Raw genomic sequence first — 27,312 nt, forward strand, 5'->3', positions numbered from 1 at the left:
TTTAACCAGTGGACGTTCCCTAAAAGTTTAATCGGGGGCGGCAGGTGAAAACTAATAGACAGTGAAACCAGTTCCTATTAAACCAACAGATTTTAATGAAGCTCTTGCTAATAAAGCTACGTACATATTAATACATCAGTGCTGTTTAAATGAATCTATGGTTCTACATAACAAACAATAAATGGATAAACTGTTGTTCTTTATCTTTAATTACTTGGAAGATGACTGCAGAGACAAACTCTACAACATCAAATATAAAAACTGATTCTTAAAAGAGACTGAATGATGGATTTGATCCCCTAATAGAAATATATAGCAGAACATTTATTTCTGTATAATTGTCAGTTTTAGCTTCATATACTAACTTTAAAATATCAAAGTAGGACACTGAACATGATGGTATCAGTGCTGCCACCTTCTGGTTTAGAGGAGAACTGCTTGTTCCAGAGGGGGGTGGTAAAGGGGGGCCTAGCTATTAATAATTAGAACTATTCTAAATATTTTTTATATTTATTTTTGGGACAAATGCCAGAATGGTTCCTAACATTCAGTGTCGCCTCCTTCACATATTTGCTCGGTGACGCCTCAAATAGAAACATGGGGTCATTTTTTTTTTCCTAATAATGATTTAAAACATTCAAACAATCATCATGAAGCAATAATTGAGCTCAATGCAGCAGCAGACAGATCAAGAAAATCATTTAGTCAGGGTTGAATGACAAACAATAATCAATAATTATGTTATAAAATATAGAAGGAAAACTTGGACATAAGTGATAAAGGGGGAAACTGATATTAAAATCAGAAAAATGTGGGAGATAAAAGGAAAGCAGGAAGAAAAAAAGAGAATAGAATCAATAATTTCATGATGCAGAATTGGTCAAACAGGTTTGAATAGTTCACTTAGTTAAGTATCGAATATATTGCTAATAAAAATTTATAAAAACAAAATCAAATACTATTGGATTTGAAATATATTTTATCACTACAGAGAAAATATTTTTCTTTTTGTTGTTGCTGTAAACCTCCTGTTGACACTCCAGTCCAGCAGGTGGCGGTAATGCGCTTTAATAGGTGGTCTGCCAGCCGCTATGAAAGAGATGCAGCAAAGATTAGAGGAATAAACAGGAGGGAGGAGATATTCATGAATAGAATAAAACACAGTTTTTATAATTGAACTCTTTTTAAGATGGGGAAACATCTCACTGGTTTTTGTAGTTGGTGAGATAATGTAGAAACAATGGAACATGTTTTTATTAGTTGTAAAAAATATGTCAATCAAAGAACATGATTAAAAACAGAATTAGGTTTTAATGGGAAATTGAAATTTGTTAATATGGTTGAAAAGTTAAATCGTATTAAGGGGATAAAGATTTTCTTGGTTTTTTTTTTTAAATATATTGATCATTATGAGAATTCGAGGGATAGATATTAGGATCCAATAGGTGGCAGTAGTGCAACAATAATGGATGCAAGCTGCCGTTAAAAGAAGAAGAAGAAGAAGCTATAAAGAAGGAGAAAGAAACACGCAGCGAGGGACCGCTTCAAGATGGCGGAGTGAGGAGACGCTCCCTACCGAGATCTGCACATAAAACTCATAAAACGCGGTAAAGCCCTGACTATATAAACAATAGCACTATTGATTCTCTACAAGACAACATAGTCAACATAATACATATTAGTTACAACAAAATGCCGAACCAGAAAGAAGGCGAAAAGAGTTCTAGAAACATCCAAGTCCAAGCCTGCGTCTGAGACGGCTAGCGAAGCTAACGTGACTAGCGCTTCAACCGGTAACGCATTATTTGATAACTGCCACAACTACGCAGCTGCCCCCTTAACTTTGACTTTGAATGAGGAAGAAATTACCGACTTTCCTGCCCTACCTGTTACACCTCTGAAATCGCCAGCACCGAAGAAGGTTATGTATGATCGCAGCAACCTGGAGCCTTCTGCTACAAATGAGATCATATCCAGTCTGTCTGCGCTGATAAACGCCCGTTCTGACAATCTAGAGAGCATGGTGCAGGAGAACACGCTAAAGATTGAGGGTCTCAAAAAGACTATTGACTTTTTAGGCGCTGAAATGAATGATGTGAAGATGAAAGTGAATGATCTGGAAAAAAGAGTTACAAGAGAAGAAGGTCGTGTAGATAACTACCAGCAGAGGCTTGATGAGTTGGAAAGATATTCCAGGAGGTGGAATCTCAAACTACAAGGAGCTGAAGAAACTGAGAAAGAAGACATACGAAGAAAAGTGATAGAAATCTGCCAGTCAGTTCTACCAGAACATAAACACAAGCTGCCTGATGCCATCGACTCTGTTCACCGTCTTGGAGCCAAACGTACAGGTAACACCAAACCTAGAGGGATCATCATTCAGTTCTCCTCCAGAGTCCTCAGGGATGCAACATGGAAAGCAGCCAAGACATCTTCGTACCTGAAAAACAACCAACTGAGATTCACTGAGGACCTGAGCAAGGATGACAGAGAACGACGCAATAAACTTTGGCCCTTGATAGACAAAGCCCGCAAGGAAGGTAAACCAGCGTACTTCGTTGGAGGTCGTGGATTTATCAACAGATCAGAAGTCTTCCCTCCTTCACTCTCAATGAATCCTTAGAAAGGTTAATTTCACCTTTTCATTTACAATTTAAATGTGTTCTACACTATACTCTCACTTCCCGTTCCTTTTGAACATTATATATTCTCCTTTAGGCAATATATAATTTAGTTATGAAGTCTTACCTTGTTCTTGTTGTAAGATCCTAAAGTACCATAGTCAAACCAAAATAGATAACAAAGTGCTATTTTTCAATTATCTCTCTTATATTATAAAAATTTAGTCAGGCCTCTTACCGATTTACTACTTAAAGTGTGCAGCTATCGGTCCCCTTCCTTTGTGAACTCCACTTTATCATAAAAGTTTAGTTCTTGTTCTTTATTCTCTGTTATTCTTCTTAAATAACTCTGTCCGTTTCATTTGTATCTCTCAATGCCAGGGGGTTAAGACAAACAGGTAAACGCAAAGCATTATTCTTATTTGCCAAAAAATTTAAAACAGATTTTTGTTTTTTTCAAGAGAGTCATTCTACATCTTCTGATGTTAATTTCTGGAAATCCCAGTGGGGAAATGATATGAAGCTTTAGCGAAAGTTCAATTGAAGAAACTCTGACTTACCTCACATCATCAGAAGCCGATCCGTCTCCGAAGCGAGCCAATCAGCTTTGAACTACTCCACCACGAAGCCCAATCAGCGTCCTGCTTCAACTTTATAAACTCCCTCAAATCTCACCACAGCCGCTATCCTGCAAACGCAATGTCGGATTTCGATCCAGACGACAATTCAATTTTCCCCGCTCGGAGAAGCTCCCGTCTAGCCGCTCTCATCTCCTTCTTCCGCGTTACACTCCAAGGGTATATTGCCAGGCTCCGACCTAGACTCTGCTCAGATGTCTTAACGAGCCTCCCTCCTACCTCCTCGTGATTCATCTCCCTCGCCTTCCGCTTCAATCCGCTCCGATTCCTGGCCGCAAAAGACATGCAAGTCCTCCGCTCCCCTCGCCAGGCGCAGAAGGCCTCCCGGATCTGTCCCAGCAGCAGTCACCGCTGCGCCCGCTCCTTCTCATCGTTTCGATGCAGCCTTGGACCTTCTCCAGCTTCCTGATTCATAGCAGCTCCCCCGTCTAGTCCTTCTGGCGCTTAACAGCTCTCAGCCTCCCTCCGCTCCACCGGACTCTCTCACTCAATCCTTCGACGCTGTCCGCACGCTCCAAACGTGGGAATCCCTGCACTGCCACGTCATCCCTGCCGCTGTCTGCTCAGACGGACCTCCCCCTCCCCTCATTCACATTAGGGAACGCCCGCCGGGCCAGCCTTAGGGTGAGACGTATTCAACCATGTTTTCATTCATAATTTTCTATCTATTTGAGTTTGCTCTTATGCTTCGTCTGCCTCTATCAGGCATACTTATATTAACACACATGCTGATATTTTCACTGGCCTCGTTCTAATTATTCAGGGGAATATTTTAATTTAGTCTCTTATTCTTCCCTCCCCTGAAGTCGATCAGCAGGTCGCATCAGCAGGTGACTTCACAGTTTTTCTTAAATCATCCGATCTCCGTCTACCAGAGATCTTTCTATTGGCCAAAATTTTTGGCCGCATTCAGCATCTATCGTGATTACTCAGAGCTACAGGAGGGCCATCCGATCAGTCTGTCCCCGCCGTGCACGCTCATATATATCGTACCTTAGTCTTAGCAGCCCGTCATCTTACCACCCCTTATTAGTACTTCTGATTATCGTTCTGTCTTCTTCTTCTTCTTCTTCTTCTTCAAAAAAAAAAAAAAAAAAAAAAAAAAAACACAAAACTGATGTTCTCCATCAGTCATTTCTAAATGCCAATTGCGCTCCTTGCTAGGTCAGCTAATTTGCCATGCGCTTATTTCTCAAGGCCGCGCTTTCATTCCCAGTTGCTTGATCCGGCAATTTCCGTCCCTCTCTTGGTCAGATTACTGAACGTAGGCTGCCGTTCGGATCTCTGGTCTGACTGCTTCTATTGGAACAAATTTCTTTTCTATGTCGACATTATCTATCTCCTGCCATGCTTCAAAAATTTTACGGATGCTGCATCCGTAGGTTTTGGGGGGTTCTTCAGGACGGGTGGTTCATGGCCTCTTTTATTCACACCCATTATGCTTGTGTGAGGTCTAACCCTAGCTAGCTTGCATCGTGGGGCTTTGGGAAGGAATCGCGTCCGCCCACTGCGATAACTTCGTAGTTGAAGCCACTAATAAGTCACTCCTCCTCCCAGTCTCTCATGCCTTCATCAGAAGCATCACTGGCAGCAGTCACTAACGTTTCATCATCTCAGTGCGTTATGTTCAGGCATTCAGCACTTTTATTCGCCCAAGCATTACCCTACGTCCACTCATGGTTCTTCACCACCTCAGGATACTCTTAGAATCACGTGGCCTTCCCTCTAGTAGGTAATCTGGGCATTCGTTCTGGACCGAGCAGCTGCATTGCAGCTACTCGCGGGGTTCTGAGGCTTCCCTCAGCTCTGGGCCGATGGCTCACCAGCCTATACCTCATTCATCCGCCCAGAACTCTCACCAATTCTCTCAGCTCAGTGCTCTCTCTGCCTCTAGGTAACTCTATTACAAATACTGGTGGTGGTTCAACTCATTTTCATAATTTTCTGACCTAATCACGACTATCCTCTAACTCATTTTCTACTCCCACTCCTTATCAGTTTTCTTCATTATTCCCTGCTTCATGCAGTCTTCCATGCTGTCTCCTTGCTATTCATGCTATCTTCATTCTGGCTCGCATTCATGCAATCTCACCTTTATGACAGGCATTATATGCATTCTCCTGTGTGTCACGTCACGTCTGGTCTGTGTCTCGTCATGCATCCTTGACACCATTTAGCATGCATTCCCTAATGCATCAATTCTTCATATATGTAACCATCCGCAAGAATCATCCGCAAGATTCATTATCAGACTCATCCGCAAGATTCATTATCAGACTCATCCGCAAGATTCATTATCAGACTCATCCGCAAGATTCATTATCAGACTCATCCGCAAGATTCATTCCCCATGCATCACATGCTCCCTATCTGTTTCTCGTCGTGTCCCGTCATGCATCCCTTACGCCATTTTGCTTGCATTTTCAATGCATCAATATGCACCATGTCTGCGTCTCGTCATGTCTGTATCCCGTCATGCTATATGTTCTATATGGACTCATCCGCAAGATTCATTATCAGACTCATCCGCAAGATTCATTATCAGACTCATCCGCAAGATTCATTCCCCATGCATCACATGCTCCCTATCTGTGTCTCGTCGTGTCTCGTCATGCATCCCTACGCCATTTTGCTTGCATTTCCAATGCATCAATATGCACCATGTCTGCGTCTCGTCATGTCTGTATCCCGTCATGTTATATGTTCTATATGGACTCATCCGCAAGATTCATTATCAGACTCATCTGCAAGATTCATTATCATCGTCATCATAATGGGATGCACCATCGTCATCATCATCCGCAGGATTCATCATCATCGTCATCATCATCATGGGATCATCATCGTCATGGGGATCATTATCGTCATCATCATCATGGGATCATCATCATCATCACCATCATGGGATCATCATCATCATCATCATCATGGGATCATCATCATCTTCATCATCATCATCATGGGATCATCATCATCATCATCATCTTCATCATCATCATCATGGGATCATCATCATCATCATGGGATCATCATCATCATCATCATGGGTTCATCATCATCATCATCATGGGATCATCATCATCATCATCATCATGGGATCATCATCATCATCATCATCATGGGATCATCATCATCATCATCATCATGGGTTCATCATCATCATCATCATCATGGGTTCATCATCATCATGGGTTCATCATCATCATCATCATCATCATCGGTAAATCATCATCATCATGGGTAAATCATCATCGGTAAGTTCTCGGCGTCAACCGTGGTCGCCATCCTCATCAACAACCTTGCTCGGTAAGTTGTTTGCAAACCTTCTCAGCATTTCATTACGCATTCTTTATTCTGTCCCTAGCGTATGCCCTACGAGCATACGGACTCTCCGGCCTCGACCTCGGCTTTTTGGGGGAACATCCCTATTCACATTCATCTACTCATGCATGTTAAAGCATAATTCAGCATGAATGTTCCTGCCGAGGTCTGAGCGCCAAAGACTACTTTCTTATCAATAAATTCTTCTAATTATCTTTTCTCTCTGTGTGAGTTTTTCAGATTGAAATGAAGGTTTAGCGAAAGTTCAATTGAAGAAACTCTGACTTACCTCACATCATCAGAAGCCGATCCGTCTCCGAAGCGAGCCAATCAGCTTTGAACTACTCCACCACGAAGCCCAATCAGCGTCCTGCTTCCACTTTATAAACTCCCTCAAATCTCACCACAGCCGCTATCCTGCAATCGCAATGTCGGTTTTCGATCCAGACGACAATTCACCCACCTCCATCCCCTTCTCCGCCATCGCAGCTGAATCGTCCTCCATGACACGACTTCACCTCAACCTCATCAGAGAGTATTAATCCCAGTTGTCACCATCCCTCGTCTCATCGCATTGGTCCGGCAGAAGACCACCATGTTGAGCCCGGTTCTGCCAGAGGTTTCTTCCCAAAGGGGAGTTTTTCCTGTCCACTGTCGCTTCATGCTTGCTCATCATGGGCACTTCACGGTACCTGCATCACCGAGCAGGACCTCTATATCCCGAGTCTGAATGAAGCCCCGGCGTCAGCTCCCTCAGTCTTCTAGTCCCACAATTCTGCCAAGCAGATCACCTTGTCAACCAGCTCGGATTAAACCACCACCAGTTACAGGCCCGGGGGGAACATCCCTATTCACATTCATCTACTCATGCATGTTAAAGCATAATTCAGCATGAATGTTCCTGCCGAGGTCTGAGCGCCAAAGACTATACTTTCTTATCAATAAATTCTTCTAATTATCTTTTCTCTCTGTGTGAGTTTTTCAGATTGAAATGTGGTTATCTCACGGTTCTGAGCGCTCCGCTGGTGTCGCCACACTTAAAAATAATTTTTCTGGTTCTGTTTTACATACTGTTTGCGACACTCTAGGTCATTACATTTGCTCAGTAATTGAATGCCTTAACAATACCTTTATTGTTGTTAATATATATGGCTACAATAATATAACGGAAAACAACAAACTATTCGAATCATTAGAAGACAGAATTACTTTTTGGCTTGCCAAATACCCAAACTCAATCATTTTAATTGGTGGGGACTTTAACATTGCCTTAGACAATACGATGGACAGATGGCCCCCTAAGCCGCAGTCCTCATTCAGTGCCAATTTAAAAAATTTTATGGAGAAATTTAATGTTGTTGATATATGGAGAGAAAAATTCCCAGATGACAAAACCTTTACATGGAGCAATAAAATAGGTTCCAGACAATCCCGGATAGATTTTTGGCTTATTTCCAAATATATTAACAAAGACAATATCGATGTTAACATACTTGCCACCCCTCTTACAGATCATAGAGCTATTCGCATTAGCATCCAGATTTATACCCCAGATAATACATCGTATAAATGTGCTTACTGGAAACTAAATAACTCCTTGCTAAAGCATGATGTGGTTAAAACTCATATTAATAAATTAATTTTATATTATTGGAATAAGGCTAACAAGGAAGGGTCCTTTTGCAACAATTGGGAACTTCTCAAATTTGAAATTAGCAAATTTTTAAGACATTACGGAAGTCAGATCTCTAAATTAAAGAAAGCTGAAGAGGAAGAAGTCATAAGCAAGATTTCCTCCTATTACCTAAAATGCTAAGAAGAAGTTTCAGAGGTAGATAAATTAAATTTAATAGAAAATCAGAATAAACTGGATGCCTTGTATAAACACAAGGCTGAAGGTGCCTTCATCAGATCCAGGAAACGATGGCTGGAAGAAGGAGAACAAAATTCTGCTTACTTTTTTAGACTTGAAAAATACAGATCAAAAATAAACTCTATTTACCAACTAAATATCAATGACATTATCTCAAACAATCCTAAAGAAATTGCAACCTTTTGTACTAAATTTTACTCTAATTTATACAGCTCGAAATATAATAAAGAGATATCAGAATCATTCCTTAACAAAATAAAAAATTTACAAACTATTGATGTAGAAGATAAAAACTACTGTGACAGCCCTTTTACCGTGGAGGAAATTTCTAAGTGCATTAATGCACTCAAGGCCAATAAATCCCCCGGCACAGATGGTTTATCTGCTGAGTTTTATCAATCATTCTCTAAGCATATAGCTCCATTTCTCTTACAGGTATTTCTAGAAAGTATAGAGAACAACACTCTCCCTCCTACCCTGACTCAAGGCCTAATAACACTCATTCCACAACCAAACAAAGACCCTCTACTTATTGATAATTGGAGACCTATAAGTCTACTCAATAATGATTATAAAATTATGGCTTCAATACTTGCTTACAGACTTAAAGAGGTTTTGGACACAGTTATTGATGAGACACAATCAGGCTTTATGAGGAACAGACACATCTCTAACAATATTAGACTTGTTCTAGACTTACTTGATTATTCATATCTAGTGCCTGATGAAAGTTTTATTCTTTTCCTTGATTTCTATAAGGCCTTTGACACAATAGAACATCAATTCATTTTTCAATCTTTAATAAAATTTGGTTTTGGCCCCTTTTTTTGTAATGCAGTCAGAACATTATACTCCAACTCCAATAGTGTTATTAAATTGCCAAACGGCACCACCCCAAGATTTGACCTAAAACGTGGCATTCGTCAAGGATGTCCCGTTTCACCTTATTTATTCTTACTTTGCTCTCAAATCCTTACAACTCATATCTCCAATAGTGCCGTACAAGGAATCAGCTTACCTAACAAAGTACTCATAATCAGCCAGCTGGCAGATGATACCACACTATTTTTAAGGAATGCAAACCAGATCCCTCTGGCCTTAGAGGTGATTAATAATTTTTCCAAAGCCTCTGGATTATTTTTAAATTTAAAAAAATGTGAATTGCTACCGATTAAGGATTGTCATGCTAATGATATTTGCAATATTCCTGTTAAACAAGAAGTTTCTTATTTAGGAATCTTAGGCCCCGTCCACACGAAGTCAAAACGAATACGAAACGCTGATATTTTCCAAAACGTTTGCCGTAAAGACGGAGACGTAAAAGAAATGTGAGCGTCCACACGAATGCATGAAAACGCTGCAAAATGTATGCCAGGCCTGTAAGTGGCGCTGTGATGCCAAAGCAAGAATAGGCGACGAAGTGTTGGGCATGCGCACTACAACAACCAAACCGGAAAACCCCTAGAAGAAGAACCGAATAGAAAAGATGGCGGCAAGTATGACTGGGCGAGCATGTACAAGTCTTGTTTGGACAGATGATGAAGTGGAACTGCTGCTTCGAGTTACACTTGATTATAAAGTCAAAAGACTACAAGAAAGTGTCGACTGGGAGACGTGTCATTCAAAATACAGCGATATAATGTCGGCTTTCCAGGAGCAATATCCACGTGACTCTACAGACCGTGACTTTCCTCATGACTCCACAGCAATTACTAAAGCACAACTGACCGCAAAGATCAAAAATATCAGGGGAAAATACAGAGCAGCGGTGGACAGTGGACGAAAGAGTGGCTTTGGGCGTGTGGTGCTCTTGTTTTTCGAACTCTGTGAGGAGATCTGGGGTGGATCGCCTGCTACGCGCTCGATTGAATCTGGAGTCGAGACGGCGGACCTGGACCAGACTTCCACGCAGATGTCGGAGACTTCGGATCAGCCCGCTGACTCGCCGCAATCTGCAGTCTCAGCCGAAAGTGTGCTGCCTTCTCCAGTAATCAAGCAGCGCAGACAGATGCTGCAGGTAGGTTTCATCAACGCCCTACATGTACTTATTAGAGTACCGTATTTTCACGACTAAAAGGCGCATATAAACGTCTTTTTTTCCCCTCAAAATGTGCGGCGCGCCCTTAGGTATGGTGCGCCCTACTAGAAATTTAATACAAAAGTAACCCAGAGAGTCAGATGTTAAGTGTTATTCCCAGATATAACCAAACTTTGACAAACGTATAGCAAAATAAGTAAAAACAAATAACAATAAAAAGTCATAAGTAAGAAGCAGCTACAGTGTAAAACCCCAGATGCCTTATTGTAAAATTCACCCACAGCCCTAAAAAATGGACTATAATACTTATACTGGGAAAAACAAACTGTGAACGCTTTATCAGAAGCAGTGCATAGTTCTTAATGGTTGCTATAGTTCACAAAGCAAAGTAAAAGACTAAACAGACCTCTCTAAAAGAAAAAAAAAACTGAATCTATTTTTTTTCTTTTACAGAGGTCTATTTGGTATTTAACTTTGCTTTGTGAACTATAGCAACCATTAAGAACTATGCACTGCTTCTGATAAAGCGTTCAGCTTTTTTTTTCTTTCACAGAGCTCTATTTGGTACTTTACTTTGCTTTGTGAACTATAGCAACCATTAAGAACTATGCACCGCTTCTGATAAAGCGTTCAGCTTTTTTTTTCTTTCACAGAGCTCTATTTGGTACTTTACTTTGCTTTGTGAACTACAGCAATCATTAATAACTATGCATACTATTTCTGTTGGAGGCGCTCAGACCCCCACATACCAGCTGCATAGTACGGTGCGCCTAATAGATGTAACTGACTTGAAATACCATGTAATGTTCCTTTTTAAATCAACAAACATATGCCAAACTGTTGCCCACTATATAATGTTCTTATTTCATTTCAGGCCAAGCTGAATAGCCACAGAGGAGACAGGCTGAAGAGGAGGACTCCTACAGAGACAGCAGAGGAAGATATTCAGATTAAAAGAAGAATGCTTGAGCTGATGGAGCAGACATCAAGGCGCAATCAGGAGAACATACAACAAATTAACACAAACATAGCCAACATCACCAACACCATACAAGATGGATTTTCGTTACTGAGGGAGCTGTTACTCCAGCCTCCACCTGCACGTCACTACAATAGCAACACTGCTTATGGACACTTCCAAGGACATCAACAGTCACAATTGTACCCAAATCCACCATCCAATTCAACAGCCCACTGTCACACACCAAGTCCAGCACTCCACTCAGGAACAATCACAGGAACCGTCACAACATAACACACCCTCATTTTCTTACACCCGATCACTTTTTCAAGATGAATAAGTTCATCTGTTGCACAGTTACAATGTAGCACATCATCACTCAGGTGAATTGTTTGGTTCGTTGAAAAGAACCAAGTTATTTTAGTTGTTTTGATTTTGCACAGCCTGGGTTATGTGACCCAGCTTTAACAACTTTATTACTTTATTACTTTTTTATTACTCTAGCTAAAAATATCTGCACACAGGTAATATGAATGCAGGACTAGTAGTCATAGAAAATACTTATATACAAAGTAAATACCTTGAACTTGGAAGTGGAATCAACAAGTTGTAGTTATCAACCTTTTGTTATTTATTTTTTTATTTTTTACTCTAGCTAAAAATATCTGCACACAGGTAATATGAATGCAGGACTTAGAAAATACTTATATACAAAGTAAATATATTGAGCTTGGAAGTGGAATCAACAGGTTGTAGTTATCAACCTTCATTTTTTTTTTTTACTCTAGCTAAAAATATCTGCACACAGGTAATATGAATGCAGGACTAGTAGTCAGAGAAAGTACGTATATACAAAGTAAATATCTTGAGCTTGGAAGTGGAATCAACAAGTTGTAGTTATCAACCTTTTTTATTTTTTTTGTTTTTTTTTTGTTACTCAGGCCAAAAATAACTGCACACAGGCAATATGAAGGCAGGACTGGTAGTCATACAAATTGTTATATACAAAGTAAATATAGTAGCTGTTCAAAAGCTTGCAAATCTTTTCCCAAATGCAGATCTGCAAGTAAATGTCACAATGCAATATAGTGTTTTTGCATTTCCACTATCCTAGTTTTTAAGGATCAAGGTACTTCATGACAACTCTTCTCACTCTCTTTCCTTCCCCCTCATTGCAGTCAGTGACGTAGTTGTTGCTCTGTGTGGGAGGCTGAGAGTCCATCTCTCCTTGCATTGTTCCTAACACAGATACTTCGTCCATGGTCTCCTTGGCGGCCTCACAGAAATTATGAAGGACAAAGCAAGAATATATGATGTAAGGCAGGTCAGTCATATTTATGTCCATCGGAGTGCAGCGAACCTAGCTTTCAGGTGGCCAAAAGCACACTCAATAACCATACGTGCCCTACATAAACAGAGCCCAAAGTACTGCTCTTGTGGCGATGATCCACCATTGGAAAACTCCTTCATCAGATAAGGCAGAAGCGGATATGCTGGATCTCCAAGGAGGAAGATTGGTATGGGATCTTCATCATCCACAATCTGCCGTTTGAGAGTAGGAATCTTTCCGGTTTTCATGAACTGATTTACCTCCGAGTTAGCAAACACGCGTGTGTCGTGCACACTTCCAGGCCACTTTATAACAACGTCGATAAATCGGTACTTATAATCGCACACCGCCTGGACATTCAGGGTGTGTTTACCTTTTCTATTTATATAGTCCGTGGAGTTTACCGATGGCTGTTTTATTTCAATATGTGTGCCATCAACTGCTCCCAGGCATTGGGGCATTCCATGAGCACGCTGAAAACCGTCGACCAGTTCCGTGGCGGCATCCTCTGAAAAGGGTAGTCTGATGTACCGGGGACCAAGGTGAATGGAGATGGCCCTGCAGGTCTGCCTGACTGTGACGGAAACAGCCTGCCGCGATACACCAAAGGCGTTAGCAGTCTTTCGGAGCCTGCCCTCGTCACTTAAATAATAAAGGGTCGTTGCTACTTTTTTCAGCGGCTCCATAGGTGCTCTCATGTTCGTTTCTTGGCATTCAATGTATGGGCGTATTTCATCGGTGAGCGTGGCAACAGATTGTCGTGACATGCGAAAGTTTGCCTTCCATTCATCGTCCAGAACAACACCATTAACAAAGTTGTCCCACCAGCTACTGGTTCTGCCAGGCCTCACCCAAAACCTTCGCCTGGTTGACCTGCGGGTCCATTTCCGTGGATTTCCGTGGATTTATCTCTTAGAGGAAGAATTTTGATTTCTAAAGCTGAAGGATTATCCCGACTGACTTATGCTGCTCTCGCCTTACATTTAGACAATAAAATCTGTAAAGATATTGATCGTATGCTTCTTAATTTTATATGGAAAAATCGTACTCACTATATCAAAAAAAGTGTTATTATGAATAATTATGAATCAGGTGGACTTAACTTTCTGGATTTCTCTACCCTAAATAACACATTTAAAATTAAATGGGCTAAACACTTCCTTAAGAATCCAACCTCTATTTGGAACATTATACCACAACACATTTTCTCATGCTTTGGTGGCTTCAACTTTATTCTACATTGTAATTACAATGTTGAGAAACTCCCTGTAAAACTCTCATCTTTCCATAAGCAGGTGTTCTTAGCATGGACACTCATTTATAAACATAACTTCTCACCTCACAAATACCTCATCTGGAACAACAGAGATATTCTATTTAAAAACAGGTCACTCTATCTTGAAACCTGGGTTCAAAAAGGAATTTTACTGGTGGCTCAGCTGATTAATAAAGAAGGACGGTTAATCAATTACAATGAATTCTGCTCGATATATAATTTTCCAGTTAGTATCCAGGAATTCTCCTTGGTGGTTAATGCTGTACCTTTGGGCACCTTAATGTTGTTTAAAAACACTAATTATTCTCTGTCTGTTCCACCTTTTATCCCTGCTCTAACCGAATCATCTGTGGGAAAAAGCTGTTTTTCAATGGAGTTTAGGAAAAGCAATGAGAGAATACGAAGATTGTTCCAAGAACTTACTGTTTCTCGTCCAGCCATAACATTTTATTGGAGCCGTTATATCCCAGATATTCACTGGAAAACTGTTTGGATGATCCCTCATAAATATTTAATTATTAACAAGGTGAAGGAAGTGTCATTTAAAATTCTCCATAAAATTTACCCTGCTAAACATTATATGTTAAAATATAAACGCGACATAAACACTAATTGCACTTTCTGTGAGGGCCATCCAGAAACTGTGACACATCTTTTTTGGCTCTGCCCTGTTATACAAAGGTTTTGGTCTGAATTTAGCAGGTTTATTATTGACCATATTTTAAAATTTTTTTCTTTATGCTGGGAAAATGTTTTATTTTGTTTCTATAGATTTCATAGAAAGGTTGCTAATCATTTCTTTATAATAAACTTACTAATACTCTTTGCTAAATATTATATTCATAAATGCAAGTTTGCTAATAGGACACCTTGTTTTTCTTTTTTCATTAAAGATATGGCTCTATATGTCAAATCAATAACAGACTCTACAAATCAAAAGGCTCAAAGGACAATCTCGATATGTACGTCTTTGCATGTTCTTATCTAATCACCCCTTGTTGTATTGCTTGAATGTTGTATTGTTCTTTATGCTGTTTGTTGTATACTAATTTCATTTAAATAAAGTTCATTGAAAAAAAAAAAAAAAAAAAAAAAAAAAAAGAAACACGCTGCAGCCTGCGGGAAGGCGGGGCTTGACATCAAGCCCCGCCCACATCAAGGACAGCCATTTTGGAAATTCTTCTTCTTCTTTTCATTAATGGCGGATTGCAAGTAACTTTTAGGTGCATACCGCCACCTACTGTACACAAGTGTGTAGCAACATTTTCTCTACATTTATTAAATTCTATTTATTAATCTTGTGTTTTTAAGAAAAGTAAATAAAGCTTTCCTTACTCTATAAATATCCATTATGTTTCCTTCATTTCCTAATATTCCTTTAAGACTCACTTCTTTTCCTGTCCTTCCAACAATTCTTTTCAGATTTTTTTTCTTTCAGATTCATATGTTCTACAGTTCATTAATACATGTTCTACATTTTCTTTCTCTCCACATCCTTCACATTTATCATTACTTTTCTTCCCTATTAAATGTAAAGTGTCATTTAAATAGGTGTGTCCTACTCTTAATCTAGTCATAATTATTTCTTCCCTTCTGTTTCTCTCATCAATATTTCTAATTAGTACTGACTTTTGCACTTTATATAATTTTCTCCCTTTCTTATCTTCTTTCCACCTTTTTTGTCATTCTTTTATTTCTTTCATTTTAATACGTGATTTCCCTTTCCCGAAAGGAATTATCATCTTCATTGTCATTTCTAAAACCCTTTTTGCTAATTTATCAGCTTTTTCATTTCCTTTAACCCCTTCGTGAGCTGGAACCCAGCAGAACCAGACATTAATACCACCTCTATATAATCTAAATAAACTATGCATAATTTCTAATACTAACTCTTTCCTATTATTTCCTTCTCCCTGGATACTTTCTAACACTGCTTTAGAGTCTGTACATATCACCACCCTGTCTGGTTGAACCTCCTCTACCCACTGTAAGCTTAATATAACTGCCATCCCATATTGGAAATGCTGACCGCTCTTGCCTTTAGGCGCTGGCGAGAGAAATGGCCAAAAAAATGTGTTATGTCACATGGTATGTCTGTCACGTGGTATGTCCTTTTTATTTTTAAATCTTTATTAAATTTTCAGATGTTAAAATAACATTAGTAACAAACAGTCTAAAATAAACAACAATAAGGAATTATTATGAAGATGTATTTATCTATCCTCAAACCCTATGAAAAACAAATGTCATAAAATGTAAATTAAATTAGTAGTTTAGAGACAAAAGTACATTACATTGAGGACACATTTATCTATCCAATAATTATCATACACGCACACTTATCCCTATAATGGTGTCGTTAGGGCTGGTGCAGTGGATTCTGGACAGATTCCCAGTCCATCGCAGATTAAGAAAAAATCTATCTATCAAATTTCTGACCCGCTTAATCCCTCATGGGGTCGCGGGGGTTGCTCGTGCCTATCTCCAGCGTTGATTAAGAAAAGCAATATAACCAAATACTTGCTGGTGCGGAAGTTCAAATAATAATATAATATCAGTAGACCCCAACAGGATTTATCCTCTAAAAGACTACCTAAAAAAGTTTAAGCCTGATATTCCTGTGAACTGCACTTTTTGTGATCTTCTCCCAGAAACTGTAACACATTTGTTTTGGTTGTGTCCATACTCTAAGACGTTTTGGTTACACTTTTGCAACTATGTGAATTCAAATGTTATGAAAAATTTTCAGCTTCATTGGAAAAACATTTTATTTGGCTTTCAACTGCAAAGTAAAATGTTTCCCAAACCTTTCCTTATCAATCTTTTAATTTTGTTGGCCAAATTTCACTTGCATAAATTTAAATTTCAAAAAAAAAAAAAAACGGACTTTAAAGCTTATTTAATAGAAGTCAAACAATATTTTCATACAATTCATCTTTCTTCTGATCAGAAAGCTCAAAAAACCATAACAATCTGTTCCCAACTAGAAATTCTAGACAACTTAATGTTGTAAAAGAAATATTTATTTGTATAATACATACACATATATATATATATTGTTTTTTTTCTCCTAACTGTACTTGTTTATTGTGACATACCCCCTGGCATATTTATTTGTTTGTTTGTTTGTTTATATATTGTTGTGTGACTTTAAGTGAAAAAAAAAAAAAAAAAATCAGTAGTAGCAATGCGGGATTGGCTGTCGCGGCGCAGGAATTACGGCCGCCATATTGGGGCGGTCGACCTGCTACTCAAACATGCTGATTCAAGCTGAACACACTAATGATGCCTCAGCACTGTGCGGCGTATTTTGTTTAAATTTACAGACTATTTACGTCAGGGCTCGAGGGATAACTTTTCACAATTAAGATGAAAACATATCTTTACATATATTATTCCCTGCCCTGTTACGTCAGCATTTCCAATATGGCTGTCCTTGATGTGGGCCTTCCCGCAGGCTGCAGCGGGATGTACTTGCAGCGAGGCACCGACACATTAAACCAGCAGCATTAGCTTAGCTTGTGTGTGGAGTCATTGTAGAGAGGCTGATAATCTGGGAGTGTTTGCAGTGAGAATGTCTTCAGTCCAGCTTCAAGGAGAGTTTATCACCGAGCAGTTAACTCCTGCTGAAGAAACATTCACGGAGTTTAAAGGGAGTTTGGTCAATTCGGAGGAAAAGATGGACGATCAACATCTACTGCTGGATTTCACCAGGATCCCCCAGATCATCTTACACCGGATAGGTAGGAAACACCTGATAGAAACGATTCCCTGATGATGCACACTGTGGATTTCAGCCTCATCTGATTGGAAAACTGCTTAGAGGAGATCAACATGCTAAGCTAAAGCTAACCTCCGGTTGATAGCAGAGCCTAAAAGGCTAAAGTCTGCATCATGTTTGGTCATTGCAGCTTTTCAGGCTAAACTCTACTGTTCCATGTTGTTTGTGATGCTTAGATTCCAACATGGAGGCTGTTCTGATCCCTGATTCCTCAGATATCTGTAGAATTGTTAGATTGTTTACCTGCTGCTGGACAATGGAGTCACAGTCTGCTCTAGTGATGGGCTAATGAGGCATCTTGAAGCGTTTCGACTCATTGCCAAACTGTATTGATTCTGTCTCACTGAATACTGACACCTTTTGGACATTTAAAAGGCTCATAGAATGATTATATAGATCAGGGCTCTTCAACGTTTTCCAGGGCAAGGGCCCCCAAACTGATGGCAAGATGGAGCGGGGACCCCCTAGTTATATATGTTGTATAAAATAGTGTTATATCAAACTGGTCCTACAGTCACTCTATTACATACAGAGTCATTTCTCCCTGGGATTATTAAAGTATTCCTGGTTGATGGAACAGGTGTTGTGGATGAAACGGTGCCCAGTTTGAAAGAGATCTAGATTTTAAGCTAAGGTGTCAGTAGTTGAGAACAGTCAAACAGATTTATATGAAATTATGAGAGAAGAAAAGACTATAAAGTCTCTGGCTGATACAATATCATCCTTTTCCCGTCAAGATTTAAAATGAAAAGCCCCAAAGTTGGGATTTTTTCTTTCTTTTTTTTTTTTATTTATGGTCGCCCCTGATTATATTTCATCAAATGATCATGTGCAGACATTTGTATGATGGAAATAGACGTACAGATGACCTAATACAATGATATCATTTGTTATTGTAGGTTATATTGTATTATTTCATATCTATGCTTAAATTGAAAATATCTTTGATATTTTTAGATGCAGCCAATAAATAACGTAAACATTTATCATAACGTGAAAATGTGAATGAGGATGCTTGTAGACCAGGATTTTAAATCATGCTTTTAAAACAATAAGTGCAGTCGATTTGAAATAACTTTAATTCAGATAAGTTGAGTGATAACTGAGAGGAAAAGGACGACACAATGAGGAAATGAAAATAAAAACGCAGCAGCTGAAGCGTTTCTATTCCTCTTAGGCTGCTCCAAATATCTTGATCATTTTAATGATAAACAGCAACAGATTAAAAACATTGTTTTAGCAGATGCATCATGTTGACAGATACGTTTTTAAACACAGTTTAGTGTCTCAGTCAGTTAGAAACAGCTCCTATATCGGTCACATGACTTTCTTAAAACGACACGCCGATAGTGTTTTGCTCTATGAGCTCCATGCAGTCGTGTTGCTGGATCCATCACTAGTCTGCACATGGCGGCGGGAGGATTGGATTAAACATCCATTCTAAGGCTGGAAAAAGGCTTTAAACAGGGTTTGTTTACTAAAAGCATAGCTGCTAAACTGTTAGCAACATAGTTTGGGAAACAATAATGCATTACTTTGGCAACTATGGTTTTTGAAAAGCAGCCCAGCTAATAGCTACGGTCAAACCACAACCATATCAGCCACAGATCTTAATTTAAACATCTTAAAATAGTCTTTTTTTTTTCAAAAAACATTGCAAATGTGCAAGTATGCTAGCTTTAGCTGAGCTGCACAACTGTGCCATTAGATTCGTCTGTTTCAATTTGCATGTTTTCTAAACATAAACAAGGTTCTGATGGACTACTGTATAAAACCCTGAACTCAAAAAATATTTCAGTTTTAAGATGTTCAAGAATTCAGAAGTAAAGCCGCATTAATAATTACAGCCACTCTTCTCATCATCTTAAGTGTCTTTATTCCAAAAAAGTAAAAAAAAAAACAATCCACTAGATTTTGTTTCCAAGTCTGAAGATGTTTAAGTGTCTTTAATCTGCTCTACTTTAAAAAACTACAGAACTCAGACACTTAGATTATTCCAATCTGAGAGCAGAATCTTTCAAACCCTCTTTGGGATTTCTGAAAGCTTTATCTGCTTTGTGAAACTTCAACAAAAGCTACGTTTACATGGACACAACTAATCGGATTGAAGGCCTGATCAGATCAAAAATGTTTCATGTAAACATGTCAGACTGAAGATTCTAATCCGATTCGGTCCGATCGGATCTAAATTTAATTCCGAATGAGAGAGGTGGTTTTTGCCGATCGCCATTCCGATTGGCGTCCATGTAAACACCCATTCGGATCTGAAGAGTAAAATAATCTTCACTGCGCATGTGTGCGACGTCAGCGTGACGTTTTTCCGCCTTGTCAACAACAGGAAACCACCGGTCGCTCTCGCTCTCGCTGTGAACAACATGGCGGGAGGAGTCTAGGAACGCCGACTTATACACTCAAGTTCATTTAAAGCTGCAGGAAGCAGGAATTTGTCCTCCTCCTCTTCCTCTTTTCTCTCTCCACAGCCCACTCGCTCTCCCAAGCCGGTTCAATCGCTCATTCTCTACATTTTCTCTCGTACATTTCGCTGCCAAGCGCTTTTTTCCTCCTCTCTCCTTTTTTCTTTCCGCTCGCTCCGAGCGCATCGTTTGTCAGGCCTCCCAAAAACCAGACGCAGACAGAACTGCCAAGTTTGGCAGGAAGTTCTGCGCATGCTTAAAAGATTTAATCTGATCCAACGCTTGGTACATGTATACACACGTCATGATCGGATCATTTCATTTAGTGTCCATGTAAACGGAGATTTTGAATTTCCGATCAACCAAGGTTTGGATCAGATCGGGGAAATTTTGCGCATGTAAACGTAGCTAAAGAGACCCAGAGGAGCTTTTGTTGCATCTGGTTCTAGTTTGTGTTGTTAATCAGCTGGTGGTGGGAGCTGGAACATGCAGATGTTTCTGTGGCTTTTCAGGAGCCCTTTACAGAAGCTGGAAATAAACAATCCATGTTCAACATTAATAGTTCATTCAGTGCATATAAAGGGGCGGGTTCAATTTAGCAGATCTAGCATAATAGCTAAAGGTGTCAGTAGTTGAGAACAGTCAAACAGATTTATTTGAAATTATGAGAGAAGAAAAGAGTATAAAGTCTCTGGCTGATACAATAACATCCTGTCCCCGTCATGATTTAAAATGAAAAGCCCCAAAGTTTTTTTTTTTTTTTTTTATGTTCGCCCCTGATTATATCTCATTAAATGATCATGTTCAGACATTTGTATGATGGAAATAGACGTACAGATGGTTATTTTACCAATGAATGCAAAGCAAGATGGAATTTCTGAGACGGTTGAGAGATATTCAGATTGTTTTACCGTATTTTCACGACCATAAGGCGCACCGTACTAAAAGGCGCAGTCTCAGTTATGTGTGCCATTTCTGTATTTAACACACACACAAGGCGCACCGGACTATAGGGCGCGTTTTTTATATACAGGTACATGTCCTCTACTTCGTTTAAATACCTCTACTGTGTATTTAAAAATAGAGCGGGAGCAAAACTGAGTATGATTGTGCTTTATTCATGTATTTATTACAAAGTATTAATCAAACCCATCAAAGTCATCATCCTTAGATTGTACCAGTTAGTTCTGACGCGCGGCTGAAGCAGCTTAGCTGCTCTGCCTGCGCGGTGCAAAAGTGTGTCTGACGTGCGTTGGGCGGAGCTTCACTATCCTAGCTATATTTGCTGTCCAGCAGCAAAACTTCAATTTTTCCATCTCGAGCAGCAGCAGCGCGTCAGATGCTTAAACGCTCCCGACGCGCTGCGCCTGCTGCTCAAAACGCGCTGCGGGACCTTTTGCTGCGCCTATACGCACGTCAACCATTGACTTTGCATGTAAACTCGCTGCTTCTTCTGCACCTGCTGCGGCCGGTTCACACCGATGTCGAGCGGTTGAAGTTCCTTTGTCAGATCTCCCGCAATAAGCACAGCGTTCATTTGTTTCACCATGTTTTTCACATCAGCTGTGAGATGGGCACGCATGGAGTCACAGATTAACAGAGATGGTGATGAGTGGAAAAAAACCACCTGGTCTCCTTACATTCACCTCCCTCAGCCACTCTTTCATCATCTCCTCAATGAGGAGATGAGGAGTTCTGCATGGTGCATGGTGGTCTCAAAAGTCCGCAGTAACAACACACATAGGGCGCACCGCACCAAAGGGCGCGCCGCACATTTTGAGGGGAAAAAAAGACGTTTATATGCACCGAGGGCTGGGTAATGTTCAAAAATTTTCGGTTCCAGTACCAATACCGATACCTTCACTTCGATACCGGTTCCTGAACGATACTTTTTTTCGATACCAGTTTTATAATATCAATTCGAAGAAAAAGAAAATTACACAACATAAAAAAGTACAAATCTTGAGTTTTATTTTAAGCTCTGATTTTTCCATTTACATTTTTCCTCTTACATAAAAAAAATTCAGTGTCTAATATTCACTGTTACATTGTGATAGGGTGACCATATTTTCCTTTCGGAAAACCAGGACACCTTGGAGCGCGGGGTGGGGTGGGGGTTGGGACCTCTGTTCCCATGCATAGAGATGTCTATATCTACAGTTGATTTATTAAAAATGCTTTTCAGTAAAAGTCAACTCCAATAACAAATGATAATTTCATTCAAAATGTATTTATTATAAATGCTTAACAATTCCTGTAATGAATGAATAGCACAATGAAAGAAATAATGTCTCATCTAAACATCCCTCAATTAACAAAAGTTAACAATAACTCTCAACTCCCAATAACAGATGATACTCAGCCTCAGTAATGAACGAAATAATGTCTGTTCTGTAGGTTATTGGAAAAAATAAATTAACAAATGAGCTAATTAACAAAAAATACCTCTTGTGTAGCAAAAATTTTTCAAAATGTACCAAAAACGAACAAACATGTCAATAGACTATCTTTACTTTTGGTGTCCAGGTGGCTTTTCAGATCCCTTGCACCTCCATTGGACACAGAGACATATGTGCCTGCTTTGCACACTGTGCACAAGGCATCCATTGTGTCTCGACCCAGTCAGAAAGCGGGGAAACTGTTTTGTAAATTGTCGGTAAACATACATTTTTGCGCTTTTGCATGTTGTTGGCGTACTGACAGCCACGCTATTTATCTTCTGATTAAGAACAGGGCTGCCCGCACTGACGCGGCTCAGGGATTACGTCACACGCAGTGTCGTGCGCAGTGCCCTAGTGCCTGTTAATTTAAAAGTCCAATGAAGGTGATTTAAAAAATCAGGACATTTCCTCACTTTCTAAAAAAAACCGGGATGCCCAGGAGAGGACATGAAATACGGACATGTCCTGGGAAATACGGACGTTTGGTCACCCTACATTGTGAGGACCTTTTTACTTAGCAGTTTTCCTTTAGGAAAATTACCATGTCTGACAAACAAGCCCGTTGAATGGGATCCCACGGGCTGCTGAGAGCGCCGGCTGCGGTCCGCTCTTCTTGCAGTCAAACACCGAGCAACTTTCTGCTCTTAAATTGTTTCCGTGCACGATGTATTGCATTGCGCACTATTAGCATCAGTGTTAATAAAGTGAAGTCACACTTTTGACCTGGGGGGCATTTTAAAGGGGTTCCACGACGCTGCAACCAGTTCACAACAGATACACATGAACCCTGGCTGTAGGCGGGACCACCTGTGTATTTTTCCTGGATGACGCAATCACGTTAAGTGTTACAGCCAATCACCGAAACTTGGCACCGAAAGACGAGGCATGTTTTGATACTCTGTAGAACCGAAGCATTTCGGTCGGTACCATAAAAGAACCGAAGTTCGGTACGCAGCCCTCTATGCGCCTTATAGTCGTGAAAATACGGTAGTTATTTAATATCGGTTCTCTAAATGGAAATCAAGGCTAGATCCCACAGGATGTTTTAACCCTTCAGTAAAACATCAAATATTAAATTGTTTGGAAAACTAAGATTGGGTTTTTGTACTGGGAAAATAAAAGAAAAGCATGTTCTGTTCAGACATAATCTAAAGCTTTAAAGATTAAAGTGGAGGCCCAAACCTCTGACTGAGATGTCAGAGCTGCAGTGCATGCTGGGAGATGTAGTTCCAGTCTCTTTGTATGTAGTTAGATTGACACAAGGATGATTAAAGTGAAGTGTCTTTTATTTAACCACCAACAGAAAGTATTTTTGCTGTGTTTGTCTTTCCAGACCGCCTGCCTGATTATAATGGAAAAGAGGTTTTCTCAGACCAGCAGCTCTGTGGACAGGAGAGGAATTCCAGTTTGGACCAAGAGGAATCTGAACATCCACAGATAAAAGAAGAGCAGCAAGAACCAGAACATCCCTGGACAAAAGAGGAAACCATGGAGCTCCCCATAAGTGAGCAGAAAGAGCAGCTTGTTCTAAGGCAGGAAACTGAACATACAGGAGAGAAACCTTTACCATGTTTAACATGTGGAGAAAACTTTCTAAAAAAAGAGCATTTAATGGCTCACATGAGTCTGAAGTGTTATCAGTGTAAGATCTGTAGAAAAAGCTTTATTAAGAAATCAAAACTTGATAGACACACAAGAATTCACACAGGTGAGAAGCCTTTTGAATGTCTTTCCTGTGGAAAAAGCTTCACTCAGAAATCTAATTTTGACAGGCACATGAGAATTCACACAGGTGAGAAGCCTTTTGAATGTCTTTCCTGTGGAAAAAGCTTCACTCAGAAATCTAATTTTGACAGGCACATGAGAATTCACACGGGTGAGAAGCCTTTTTTATGTCTTTCCTGTGGAAAACGCTTCACCTCTAAGTCTGATCTTAATAAACACATCAGAATTCACACAGGTGAGAAACCTTTTCAATGCCTGTCCTGTCCAAAAAGCTTCACTCAGAAATCTCATTTTGACAGGCACATGAGAATTCACACTGGTGAGAAGCCTTTTGAATGTCTGTCCTGTGGAAAACGCTTCACCTATAAGACTGATCTTAATGTTCACACCAGAATTCATACAGATGAGAAACCTTTTTCTTGCACGATTTGTGGCAAAAGTTTTACCGTAAAAAGTAGTTTGACTAGACATATGAGAATTCACACAGGTGAGAACCTGTTCTGAATGATTATTCACAAAGATTTTAAATGAGAAGGTAATTTAAGTATCCAGGTGACATTTATTTATGCATGATGTGAAATGATTTATTAATTTAAAAAAACAAAAACCATTTGTTTAACATAAGTCATAACAGTTAGATGCCACAGGAATGAACAGTAGAGTCGTTTTCCATGTTGGAGATAAAATGTCCACGGGTTAATGTCCTTTTTTTCTTTTTTCTAAAAGTTTTCATAAAGCCATGAATTAACAGCTCTGTTTACATTGAAACTAGAACAGATAAGATATTGTTAACCTGGTAAATATTCAGGTCCTGGGCGAATATGTGGATGTGAACATAAGAAAGTTAATTATTTTGGTCCTGAGTAAATTCAATTTAAATGGCCAAAAATAGAACGTCGCCCTAACAGAAAAGCTGTTTACATTCATAATTTCTTGCTTTTTCTGTGATAAAGGGAATAAACTTAATAAAGTGCAACAACAACATCTTGGTTGCAGATGAAGCGAGTTTTCTGTCAGTACAATAAGCAAATGAGAAGTTCTAGATGTTTCAATTGAAAAAAATCCGGAGAGACCCCCACTGTGTGATTTTTGGTATGGTGTGGCACAACTATTTTCCAGATGAATTTATTCAGAAAAAAAAAGTTTTATTTTTGAGACATAGCAAACTGTTACCTGATTGTTAAGCTGTGGTTGGATATATTCCAGAAACAGACTTTTATTCAGATGAAAATATCCTCAGATGAAAATAAAAGCAAAGCTAGGACAGATTTAATGAGCTTTGCTCAGTGTTGCTGATGTTTTTGGAGGATTTTCTAAGAGATCAGCTGCAAATGATCAGAGTTTAGCTAATTCAGTGTCTTGTTGGCTTTCATTAGCAATGCATCAATCAGCCCTGCTACGTGTGTTGTTGAAACCAGGCCCACCAAAACTCCAACTGTTTTTGGCCCAGTGTTAGAGCTATGGTCAATGGATATTAGAATGAAGTAGATCATCTATAGAGGAGTCTCAGATGAAGATTTGGGACATATATAAGTGTGTGTCAGTCTCAGAGTTAGTCAGCTACAAGCTAATTAATGTTGCAAAGTAGCTCCAGCCACCTTGAAAGGGGGTGCTGGGATTATGGGGTTAAACTACGGGACATCAAAGAACTCAGTTTAGAGGCTGGAGTCTGTAGTTCAGGTAAATTAAAGTCCTAAAATGATGAAACATGTTTGTTTAAAAAGATAAACAGGATTGATGATGTTGTTATTTTTACTGATCAGTTTGAACCTGCTTTAACTTGGTAAAAAGCCTTTGTCTTAATAATGTATTAAAGAAATCTGACTCTCCTCTAGAAGTGTAAAGTTTCTGCTTTTTAAAGATTTTTTTGAAAGTATAATTTTCCTTTGAACTAATTCTAATAGTTTTGTTCTTGATTCTGTAGATGTTCTATTTACCTGCTATGATTGAAAGTAACTATCACCTATTTTATACAACTGATTTTATGGATTATATTCTGCTGTGGATGTTTTTAATTATTGTAATCGCTTCTAAATTGATGAACGAGCAGCAATAAAACCTCTTGGATTGTAAAAATGTGCTTCTTTATGGTTTCATATAAATAAGGAACAATATTTTCCATGTTTTCTCTGATATTTTCAGCCAAACTAAAGCTAAAATAAATAGTTTAATGTCATTCACCTTCTGTCTTCTCCAGTCTTTCCTGTTGCTCCTCCATCAGCATTAATCTTTTTTGCTTTTTAGAGCCTGAGTGTGTTCAAATCTGGCCATTGAATAAATCCTCCTTTACTTTTTTCCAGAGTTTCATCTTTAATGGTTTAAACCTGAACGATGGAACTGAATCCCATTGATCCTCATTCACTCAGTAACACACCTAGAAATGATGGAAACAGCCTCAGGTGGATGGAAACTGGAAATGTTCCTCTGTTTAGGTCTGGAGATGATGGTCTGTCTGTTTGCTGAGGAGCATCAAATCTCTGCATCTTCTCAAAGGGACACTTTCAGTCTGACTGAATAAAAGGAGGAAAATCAGCAAGTCATTCTAAACAAGTCAGATGGAAAGAATAATCAGGCAGATCCAGGATTTTTCAAAGGGGTGCGCAGCTTAGGGTGATGTCAAGACAACGTGAAACTAAATGACCAAAAAATGCCTTCTTTATTATTTATGGGGACACGACTACATGTGGGGTGGCAATTTATTTCATGAAGAGGTGTTTTTTTTTTAAGTACCGTAATTTCACGACCATAAGGCGCACCGTAATAAAAGGCGCGTTTTTTATATACAGGTACATGTCCTCTACTTCGTTTAAATACCTCTACTGCGTATTTAAAAATACAGCGGGGGCAAAACTGAGTATGATTGTGCTTTATTCATGTATTTATTACAAAGTAT

At 39.3% G+C, this 27,312-nt stretch overlaps 2 protein-coding genes across 2 annotated transcripts in view; both read left to right on the forward strand.

The window, feature by feature from the left end:
- Nucleotides 1-10,092: 10,092 nt before the first annotated feature.
- Nucleotides 10,093-11,746, forward strand: LOC119777734. Its single transcript, XM_038276733.1, has 2 exons — nt 10,093-10,470; nt 11,366-11,746. Exons 1-2 carry the CDS (start codon nt 10,093-10,095, stop codon nt 11,744-11,746), a joined length of 759 nt encoding a protein of 252 aa, XP_038132661.1.
- A 5,999-nt stretch (nt 11,747-17,745) lies between these two features.
- The window catches only part of LOC119777732 (gastrula zinc finger protein XlCGF8.2DB-like), a 30,541-nt gene continuing 20,974 nt past the window's right edge, over nt 17,746-27,312 (forward strand). The window contains exons 1-2 of the mRNA XM_038276732.1: nt 17,746-17,801; nt 24,028-24,486. Of these exons, the coding sequence (XP_038132660.1) occupies nt 24,183-24,486 (304 nt within the window). The 5' untranslated portion in view covers nt 17,746-17,801; nt 24,028-24,182. The remainder of the gene's footprint in view (nt 17,802-24,027; nt 24,487-27,312) is intronic.

The sequence above is a fragment of the Cyprinodon tularosa genome, unplaced genomic scaffold (assembly GCF_016077235.1).
Source record: "Cyprinodon tularosa strain WSP-4 unplaced genomic scaffold, ASM1607723v1 ctg1266, whole genome shotgun sequence".
Taxonomy (NCBI): Eukaryota; Metazoa; Chordata; class Actinopteri; order Cyprinodontiformes; family Cyprinodontidae; genus Cyprinodon; species Cyprinodon tularosa.